Raw genomic sequence first — 10,865 nt, 5'->3', positions numbered from 1 at the left:
AAAGGGACAACAACTAACGATGTCCAAAATTACATCAGTTGAGTGGGTCTCAGTTATGGCACGAAAATTAATTTTTCGACAGGAAAAGTACCCTGACTGAATTTTGAACGGTATTTTACGCCATACTCAATAGGGTAATGAAGGTTGAAATTTTGGCCATTATACGGCTTACCATTAATTTCTTTCCGTCACGGTTATCAGAAACAATTTTTACAGTTAACTTTATTATGACAAACGGTTAAAATTTGTCAATTTTTACGCCTGACAGCTGAAATGTTTACCGTTTTATGGCTAACGGTTAATCCCATCGAGAGCTTCCGTTGAATGGTAATACGCTCTCCTGCCGTCGCATGAATTGTAGCGTCAGTCAAGTAATTAAAAACACACAGCGGGGAGTGGGGCGGGGGGATTCTGAATACTCCCCCCCCGGGACCTTCACTCTTGATCTGCCGCTGCATTGTGAAAAGCATATAGAGGACCCCTTATTCCTAAACGGGATTGCTCTCATAGCTAGCATGAGATCGGCCTTTACACTAAACTCCGTAGCAGTAAAACACACGGACTAAACGAGACACAATCCCTGACCCGACAAAAGCTAACATGGTTAACAATTGTACTGTAATTTTCCCTTATACTAAGGCGGATAATGTTCTAAAATGAATACATAGATTTCATGTTGCTGGTGTCTGCTCGGTTAAAGAGGAAAAAGTGGCACACGACCTGCACGAGGCGCAGTCGAGTTTGTCACTGATATCCTCACCGCATTTTGACGTCGTCCGTGATCTATCACAGAACAGATGCGCGGTAGCCGATAAACTCCATTTGATTTACATAATAAAGAAGCAAAACGCTGTTATTGATAACCTCATCTTTGCAGCTTTGCATCTGTCCCTCAATAGATCTAAGCAAGTACCACTCAAAATGCGTAAATATTGAAGCCACATATATGAGACATATCAAGCCGCAAGTTCGCATTCAGTTTTCAATTTTCCGGTTCTAAATTAAATAAGACGATTAAAAAACCGGCCGTTTTCGATGAGGATGCTCGATGATAGTGCAGTTTTTGTATTGGTGCAATGCTTAAAACTGGAAATTGCTAATGTTTGGCCGAAATTTCACCCCCTGAGATGCTAGACCGTGTACTGAGTATTTCAAAAGCTTTAGCTCCTGAGTGATAACTTATTTGACTTATATTATAAGCCGATAGAGCACCTGAGTTAGTTCAACATTTTTCCTGTCCAATATTGCTTACATTGGCGAAGGGAATCTTTTCTTTTGCCGACGTGAAAACGATTCAGAGGGAAAGTCTAATTAACCATAGAACAATGTGGGATTGGTTTGAAGGACGGCGAAAAATTAGGTCAAACTATTTTGTGGTTGACATATCAAGACTTCTGACATATTTCTTTCTAAGCCTGTCTGTACGGGAAAATAGAAGGTATGTTTTTCGTTTATTATAAAGCGGTTTTCATATAAAACCAACGTCATATGTCGCAATTGGAACTGACACATGGCAGTGTAAAAGCGATGTTTGAAGACGATTTAATTAAAATTTTCTGTTCGGATCTTGGGTTAATTCCAGCTTGGCAATGACCAACTTCCTTGTCAACGTCATTTGATCTTTACATTGGGACCTCCTCTCCCTCCCCATGCTAAAAAAGAAAAAGAGAAAAAAATAAAAATCTATAATAGAACCATAGTTAGTAGTCTCCTCTACTAACTATGATAGAACTTAAGAGAATTTGAAATTAAAGTCATTGAAAGCCGTCGCTCCAGACTTGAATATGACAGGGTGATTGAAATTATTACCCAAAAGGTTGTTGAGATCATTAAGAACAGGTGAAGTATTGGGCAGAATCTCGAGCACTGGTAACTTTCTTGCAATATTTTCCGAAAGATTTGACCAGCTTAAATAGATTTTGGGATCGAAAATTATGAATTTCAGATATAAGATTATTCGTGCAGTCTTAACAACCTTCCAATTAAGAAAATATTGTGGCAGATTGCAGACAGGATGTTGGTGAGAATTTTCCTTGTTTGCGTTCGGCTCCAATGCTGAGCCGAATCTCATTTCTGAACAAATTAGCCATTGACCAATCACGATCCAAATATTTCTTTAACGTCACAATGTTAGTTCGGTCGCTCTGACAAATTTTTACATTAGGCTTCATACATCCGCCATCTTTTTTCTCTATAGCGTCGAGGAGACTGTCGCCATATAAACGCTCGATTTTGTGTATCTTACGGTAGATTTTGTCAAGAAAAAAGAAGTATTCAATTTAAATGGAGTATAGGCTTTGGGATTTTTGGCGTTACGGTTGAAGGACTTGCTGAACTGATCGTTCAATGTTCGGGTTTCGAGAGGCGAAAACGATGCCCGTACAGCAAATTGTCGTTAACCCAGTGACTCTGCAGCAGACAAACAACAAAGACAGAAAAGTAAGTTATTACATAAGTAAGAACATTTTAGAGCTTAAATCTATCCTATAAAGATTAATTCTCTGATAATTTAGCGGAGAAAGTTGGCTTCAACTCTCTCCTTTACGCCTTTCGCGTTTTGTTTATCCAATTGCCAAATAGGTCACTTGGATAGGTCGGTTGAAATCGGCAGTAAACATGGCTCTTTTTTAAGCCACGGTTGGCAAAAAATGTGATAGACTGAAAAGCTATGACGAGAGTTCGGCAAATGAGAAGATTACAAAGTTATTTCGCTTTCCTGTGTGGTATTACTGTTTTACTTAGAATTAATACGATACTGCACTCATTTTCACAGCAAGCTTACGTGCGTGATGAAAAATACTTTGTTCGCTTCTCAATATTTAAGAACTTTGCCTTGTGTCGTCGAGTTATCTATGTCCGAAAGTATTGTTCTGTCGGTTATTGCTGCTGTCATCGTACTCGTAGAATTTAAGCGCCTTGTTTGCAACCAAATTCCACACGAAACATTTCACGAGTGTAAAGTTACACAAGCTCGCCGGAGCGCTGTTTGATTTTATGAAAATGTAAATGATTTCTCGCAGAATGGGGTTGATTAGCTCTGGATGTTCGACTTCTAAACCTCCAAGTAAACTAGAAGAATTGCTTTATCGGCGAAAACATTTTGGTAGGAATTCTGATGAGCTGTGGTAAAATCACGGTTTAGGTTTAGGTAAGATTTCGAAGGTTTGCAGACAGTTGCGACCCAACTGCCTTTCGTGTGATGGACAGCTATAAAGTTTTTCTTGTTTTTCATAATACAGGGTTTGATACGGACTTTGATTAAGTAGTCTAGCAAAGGTTTGTTATTTTAGATGTAGCATTTCTCTCAATGGATATCGGTATACTTTTTATCCGAATTTTTACTTGTTCAGATCAAGTATTCCTTGTTATATCGTACAAAGTCTGCAGCAGATCACGCGTAATGATAGTCAGATAGTTTCGTAGGTCAATGCGTTTTGTTGAAGTTATCAACCAAGACATTATTTTTAAACGTGTTATTTTTATGATTTTCAAGGCCACACAATGGCGCAAACAAGGTAGATTTTTCCCATGCCGTAGAGTTTATCCGTTTCTCAACTACATGTATGGTTTCTTACAATGACTCTTTGAAGGCAAGTTGTATGAATTCAAAGGGAGAACAATCCGACCTGGAAATTTTGCGATGAAGGAGCAATATTTTCGTATCGAAGCTCCCATCGCACAGTTAATGCGATTCTGAAGATAATGGAGGCTTTCTTCTCTATTAGTTTAACTCGTCTTGCTTGCCTGTATTTGTTATCTTTTTAGCCATGAATGTATCCAACTATTAACAAATCTTGGGAACCATTTTATGATTCTTACCACATAGTGAACATCAGATGGCAATGTGTTTTATCCTTGACCTTAAATCAAATGGGGGCATTTAGCAATGCAGCACAGGTTTTAGCACTGCAGTTGCTCTTTGGTACTTTCATTTGAGAATTTAAGAGATTAATTTGTTCTTTTAGTAACCAAAGCTGAGAATGCTCTTTTGAGCCAGTTTACTGTAGAAATGAGTAACTGGTCATGTTCTCAGTGTTACAAAATTTTTCACTGTTTTGCATCCAAAATCCTTGCACAAACTCTGCAGATTAATAAATAGAGCACTCTGAGGTGATTAGAATAACCTACAGACATGATTTGCTTATTAATTTGTTATGAATAGATTCCATGTTGCTGTGTCGTCTGATCAGTAATAGTTTGTAGATGGCATCAAAATTTGGTGAGAGTAAAATAGTGGCACTGATGTCCTTACCACATTTTGACATCTTCTGTGATCTATTATTTTACAAACACATGTCAACAAATAATTTATTTGTTTTACACCGTAAAGAAGAAAATTGTGGCTAAAAGTGATGTCAACATGCATCTGTCTTTAAATAGACTGCAAGTAAGAACTGATCAAAGTGCATTTGTAATTCAGCCTATTTTTTAAAAAAATTATCTTAATACAAGCTGAATTGTACAAATATATATTTTATGTAGCGGTAATATTCCTTTTAAAAAGATTGGTTTGCTTTATACACAAAAGCATAAATCTTAATGTTATCAAGATATGTAAACCTGTAGAAATGTTTTGAATGCATGATTGTTCTAGCTTGGCCTGATATGGGGCATATGAAGGTCATGCTGTGAGAATGTACACCAGGCTCTTTCAATCTTTAAGCTGCATATTCTGCATGTATATTGATCTCTATAAGTATTGTATTTCATCATATTTGACAGGCAATAACCTTTTTTGTATGGTATGGGGTAATAAGAGATACAGTATGCAGCAAAGTTTTATTTTAGCAAGGTTGGATGAATTGCTGTAAAGTAAGGGCTGTCATTCTTGGCAAAAGCACCATCACTAACTTGTTTTGATGTGCATTCAAAGGATGACAACCAAGTGAGCAAATTGGAAATGTGATTATAGTTTTTAGTATTTAGTACTTTCCTGACTCAGCTGGTTTTGGTAAGAACAGCCACCAGCCCCATTAGGGTTAAATGATACTGATTTGTCAGCAAATGCATCCAAGGAGGGATTAATGTACATGTACAATTTAAAGTTACATGTATTCAAGGCCACTTGTTCACGAATTAGATCATCAATGTTTAGATTTGGTACATGTCTGCACAACAAATTTTATTTTGCTTTATTTTTGGTAGATTATCATTTCCATTTTATGTTAATTCATGTGTTAACTGCATGTTATTCTTACAACTTATCACAAAGAAATTTCAGTGAACATTAGAATCAATGACCCAGGCAAGAGTTATACACATGTTGTCATGAAAACCATGGATGACAATTTTTTAGTTGGAACTTTAATTCTGGTTAAGTTTAAATTGAAAGCCTTTTGCATTTTTAACATGTAGCACTTTTTGTTTATTCGCCTGGTCTGGACATAGGTCATATACTGTTACACCTTGTTATGACATGCAGTGCTAGTACAGAAACAAAGGTTACAGCTCTTATTTTATTGTGAAAACCACCTTGGTGCATGCACAAGCACAAGGATCAAAAAATGTTTCCTTCATCTTGACCTTGCACTTCTGCTTGCTCAGAGGTTGTTTTCATGGTGATAATGGAAATGTCATGCTTTGCCGGTTAGTGAAAACCAGGCTTTAATAATACACTCATCACATCACTTTTTTCTTTCTTTTCACATCAGTTCATTGCCTTTAGATGAAACTTGAACTTTCTGATCTATTTATATTACTGGACAGTGCTGCAAGCTGCAACCATTCTGGTTGATATGGCAAGTACACTTTGGGGGAAAATTTTGGCATCTAAATTTTGACTTAGAGACCACTCATTTTTCACTGCTGCAGGGTGGGTGGGTGGGTTGAAGGATTTTTGCACCAGATGATCACATGGTTCTCAGGTGGGACAGAGAGGGGATCAGTCATCACTGACAGAGTGTAAAGGGGGACTATATGGAAAAATTTTTGGCTTGTAAATTTTCAAAGAAAGTTGCTAAACTGGCAAGTCAAAACATTCCTTATACCTACTTTATGTTTACGAGTTACCTGACTGGCAAGTAGAATTTGCAGAGGAAGTACAGGTTTATGTCCAATAAGGGAATTGGAAAGTTAGTTTTTATTGTTGTTTCTTGAACTGCAGAATAAGGTAAATTCAGGTTTTGGTGTGTACATAATATATAGAAAGGAGGAATGCATTTTGATTTGGGAAGAGGTTCATGCAATCTATGTACATGTGTTTGGTTATTACAATGTGTATTTTAAATACACCATTGAATGCACAAGCCATGGCTGATGACAATACATTTAAGTGTACAGTAGATGGACTTGATGTCTTAGTGAAATTATAAGAGCGTCTAATGTAAACAGCACCTCCTAATAATCATATACTCTACTGTTGTAATTTTGTGTTGCAATTCAATGATTTTTTCATAAATTTAAACTCAACAAGTAGCATTTGGATTTGTTTCTACATGTACAAGTATGATTGGACTTTGTGTAAAGTACAGTGCATATTTAACAACTTAAATGACACAACTTGTTTGATTCAATCTTGTTACTTTTGGAACATTGATTGCATTTAACCATTTAAAGGAAATACATGTAATACTCAAGAATTGATTGTTGTTGCCTGCTACAAGATCTAGAATATGTTTTAAATTCTTCATGATACAATGTATTAAGTGGAAGCCATTTACCAATACTTTTGAATTTACTGATAACTTACCATTATGCAGACCTTAGTTAAAATTTACTATGAAGTTAAATTTGGGCTTGCTTGTCAGAGCTCTGGACTACATGTACACTGTACATGTTGTAATCTTAGAAGTAGCTTGCCTGAAGGGCAAGGAAATTTGTTTTATTTTCATCTCACCATGTGTATTTTGTCTTTGCAGAATTTGAAACCAAAGTCACCAGAGGGGCAAATAACAACATCAATTACGGAAAACAGTAACGACAAACCAAAAGCTCCCCCAAAGAAAAGCATCTCGATGACCTCAGTGGTTTCATCAGCAGAGATTTGCAGAATATGTCACTGTGAGGCAGAACCCGACCAACCTCTGATCTCTCCATGTTTGTGTGCTGGGTCTTTGCAGTATGTTCATCAGAGTTGCCTCCAGAGATGGATCAAAAGCTCAGACACCAAGAAATGTGAACTCTGTAAATATGAGTTCTGCATGGAATCAAAAATGAAGCCCATAACCAAGGTTAGTTGCTGAGTGCACAAGTTTAAAAAAAGAACTATATGGTAAGAAGACAATGTACACGTACACTGTACATTAATTCACTGTAAACCACTGTATGCTGGTACACATATTTGACAATTTTTGCATTCTATGCTTTGGAATGTTGCTTTGATGTGAGAAACCTAGTTCATCTCTAAGGGAGGGTTAGTTAAACAAAGTTAAGCTGTTGTTTAACAAAACCCTGTGCTTGAATTTTAGGTAAATCTTTTATCTGAAAATTTATTTTTGTGAATGTAGTGACAACAGGGCTGAAAGCTAGGGGTGGAAGGACATTTATTTCATGAAAACAACCCTCTTATAGAGAATAAGGAAGGCCCACTGCTTGCATAAAACCGCAGTTTGGTTTAGACTCTGTGGTAGTAAATGGCCTCTAATGTTTGCAAACAGCACAAAAAAATCAAATAGTTTAGTTGGAAAAACGGTTTGTTTTTTGGGATAGATTCAACTCCAGGTGTCACTTTCTGTTTCCCTTCTCTGTTCTTCCTGTGTCTTTATCTCATTTTTTCCCAATATCACAGTAAACATGTGCATTGAAGTATTTTAAAACTCTCTTTATTTTAAAACAGTGGAAAGCTCTTGATATGACAAGAAGTGAGCGCCGCAAGATCCTCTGCTCAGTTTCATTTCATGTGATTGCCATCACATGTGTGGTGTGGTCACTGTGGGTTCTTATTGAGCGCACTGCTGAGGAAATCAGGGAAGGGCAGTTGGATTGGCCTTTTTGGACCAAACTGGTGGTGGTAGCTATTGGTTTCACTGGAGGATTGGTTTTTATGTATGTCCAATGTAAAGTGTATGTCCAACTCTGGAGGCGCCTGAGAGCATTTAACCGTATAATCTTAGTCAAGGATGTCCCACAAGAAGGCCCTGAGAATATCTAGCCGAGGGCCCCTCTTTGCTGTAAATAGATGTCATAGTGCTGAGTCCAAGGTGAGGTTTCTGTTTTGAGCAGAATAACTCTCTCTTGTGCTATGGAGTTTATGTGGATGTTGGGCCATATAGATATTTCAGTAGTGTGTTACAGGCTCTCTCAGCTGCAGAAAATCTGACAAGGGATCAACAAGTTTTGTGACCCCAAGTAGTCCACAGAACTCTTCAAAGTGTGATATGATGATGCTCTGCTCTCTCCAAAATTGTGACTGCACAGTATAAGTGTCTTGTCGCACATAGGCCAGCAGTCTTTCTGAACTTTTGGGGGTCCCCAACTGCTGAAGCAAATGTATATGTTGTAGCAATCACTGAATAGTGTTTAGTTAGTTAGATGGAAATAATTGGTCATACAGTCTTCAGAAAAATCTTAGTTGAAAGAGTGGGTAAATTACTTTAAACATGACTCCAACAAATTGTTTTAAAATCTCAGTATAGGAAAAGTGCCTGTAGGGGATAAGTAATGTACTGCAAGTAAACTTGTTGGGAAAAATTATAGTCACATGCATACAGAGAAATTTTTACAGTTACATTTTTTTTTGTAACATGTGTTGTAATGACAAATGAAAGGGTGCTTCATCTTAGCAAGGAGTTGTAACTAGGTAACAAAATTGTGTCTAGCATTCCCTTTAAATTGCATGTACATTATGTATTATCATGATAATTATTGTAATATTATCAGTAAACCACTGTCCATTCATGAATTAAAGCATAGAATTATTTTAGTTCTTTAGAATTCACTACGTACCATAAATCATGAGCTACATGTATGCATGGTAATGTTTACGGGTTTACAGTACTGCTCAGATATATTTTAACTCAGCAGATGCGTTTTGTATACTGAGAGGCAGGGTCTTCAGATGCACGTACCTCGCTAGTGGCTTTAGAGTATGTACAGGTAGATGTCTAAAACAACTTGTGTCTCAAACTAAAGACATCAAGAATTTCATTTTTCTCGAAAAATATGCTAGTGGCTTTTGAGTACATATAGGTAGATGTTGAAAACAACTTGTGTCTCAAACTGAAGACATCAAGAATTTCATTTTTCAAGAAAAACATACTCTTAAGTCACAAAAAAATTCAAATCAATTCATCATTGTGAAGGCTGATTGTGGGAAAAATTTGTAACAATGCATATGCAGATAATTCAACCTGTAAAGTGTACAGGAGGTTTTTGAATATATCAGTCAAAGTGTTGAAGGGCATCACAACATCGTCAAACAATGATTTGGAGACTTGTGCTCAAGAGGTAACTAAATCCTACTGGATAGAGCAGAGATACAGTAGGATTACAGTTGGGGAGAGACTTTGGTCACTGAAGGTGATATTTGTATAACTTATCTCACCTGTCTGTACTCTTGTCACATAGTTTTCTTCATTTTCTGTTAAAAAAAAATTAAATTCTTACCTGGTATGAAACTGGGTAAATTTGTTGTTTTGCCACAAAAAAAATATAATTAAAATAAACTGTAAGTTCTTAACTGATATTGAAGCCAGTTTTTTTTTTCTTTTCTTCATTTTCAATCGTTAAAAGCAAATTTTTTTGTACAGCGTATTGAATAAAGCACATGTAAGCTGTGTACTGTTGAATGAAATATCCATTTTAAGTGAATGTAAAGAATTAACCATCCAAATTGAGACAGGATGTTGTCTGGTACTTGATTGTCTGTGTTGTGGAAGTCACCCTAAGGGCAAACAGTTTCTTCTTTTCCAATGATTTTCATTTATCCTTCCACTTGGAGATATCTAGCTGGTGTTATCTTGGTGTAACACGAAATTCTTAAAACAGATTAACAAGGAAATGTACATCAGCTGAATAGGGGAATTTAAGAGAATCACAAGTCAGTCATTAGCTGTCAGGGCAGAGCTGACTAACGTTTGCGCATGGCTCGAACTTTCGCGGGCTTACGTGTAAAACCATAGCAATACCAGTAAAGCGGTGGAATTTTTGAAAACATTGAAAAGCTGTCCAATTTCACAGGTGAAGAAGGGAGTAGAAATATTACGTTTAAAACTTTTGATTAATTCTAACCTTCAACGGAGGCACAAGATATTTTGTGAACACCACAGTTTTATCCACAAACTGATGGATCGTTGCAATCGTGAGAATACGAAAATTATGTCAGCGTTGTGCTGGGTGGTCCTCGGCGATAGTTATATACTCTAGTTCCCAGAAGAATGGTTTAAATTGATGTGAATTGTCAACGATCTGAATTCTTTTTCTTTTCATTGTTACTAACGTTTGTAATGCAATAGAATTCGGATTCGTGACATGCGCAAACTTTATTCTGCTATTTAGGAAGTTACATGGTGAATGGTTTGAGGTACTGCTTTGTAGATAGCAGTCAACCAGCGATTTTTCTCAGGCATCAGTAAAGCATGTACCAGCATTTATCTACCTGAGTGTAGTAGTTATAAACTGTATTTTAACTGAAACGTATCCTAATTGGACATAAATGACGAGGGTGTAAATATAGCATTTCTTCGAGTTATTTTTGTATCTTGCCTGTCAATCCACCTTCCACAAGTAAAATGTAAATAAGTAAAAAGTTTAAATAAAATTAACTGCTTGAATTTTGTTTCTATTATTGTTATTATTATTATTATTATTATTATTATTATTATTAGTAGTAGTAGTAGTAGTAGTAGTAGTAGTAGTAGTAGTAGTTGTAGACCATCTTGATTTGAACTATTCTGCACCTCGCGGATTTAACTAGTTTTACTTATTTT

The 10,865-nt window shown here is 36.5% G+C and overlaps 1 protein-coding gene across 1 annotated transcript; it reads left to right on the top strand.

Annotated features, from left to right (window-relative positions):
* Nucleotides 1-2,118: 2,118 nt before the first annotated feature.
* Nucleotides 2,119-10,709, top strand: LOC113684975 (E3 ubiquitin-protein ligase MARCHF8). The gene is made up of 3 exons (XM_027202399.2): nucleotides 2,119-2,439; nucleotides 6,858-7,169; nucleotides 7,775-10,709. Exons 1-3 carry the CDS (start codon nucleotides 2,347-2,349, stop codon nucleotides 8,087-8,089), a joined length of 720 nt encoding a protein of 239 aa, XP_027058200.2. The 5' UTR covers nucleotides 2,119-2,346; the 3' UTR covers nucleotides 8,090-10,709.
* Nucleotides 10,710-10,865: the final 156 nt, after the last annotated feature.

The sequence above is a fragment of the Pocillopora damicornis genome, chromosome 13 (genome assembly GCF_964200805.1).
Source record: "Pocillopora damicornis chromosome 13, jaPocDami1.2, whole genome shotgun sequence".
Lineage (NCBI taxonomy): Eukaryota > Metazoa > Cnidaria > Anthozoa > Scleractinia > Pocilloporidae > Pocillopora > Pocillopora damicornis.
This window is presented reverse-complemented; position numbering and strand designations above follow the sequence as displayed.

Bases quoted from the DNA above. Each gene is read 5' to 3' on its own strand.
- LOC113684975 (XM_027202399.2), top strand. From the start codon at position 2,347: ATGTTCGGGTTTCGAGAGGCGAAAACGATGCCCGTACAGCAAATTGTC. The intron at 2,440-6,857 runs GTAAGTTATTAC...TTGTCTTTGCAG, and splicing joins CAAACAACAAAGACAGAAAA to AATTTGAAACCAAAGTCACC. The intron at 7,170-7,774 runs GTTAGTTGCTGA...ATTTTAAAACAG, and splicing joins AAATGAAGCCCATAACCAAG to TGGAAAGCTCTTGATATGAC.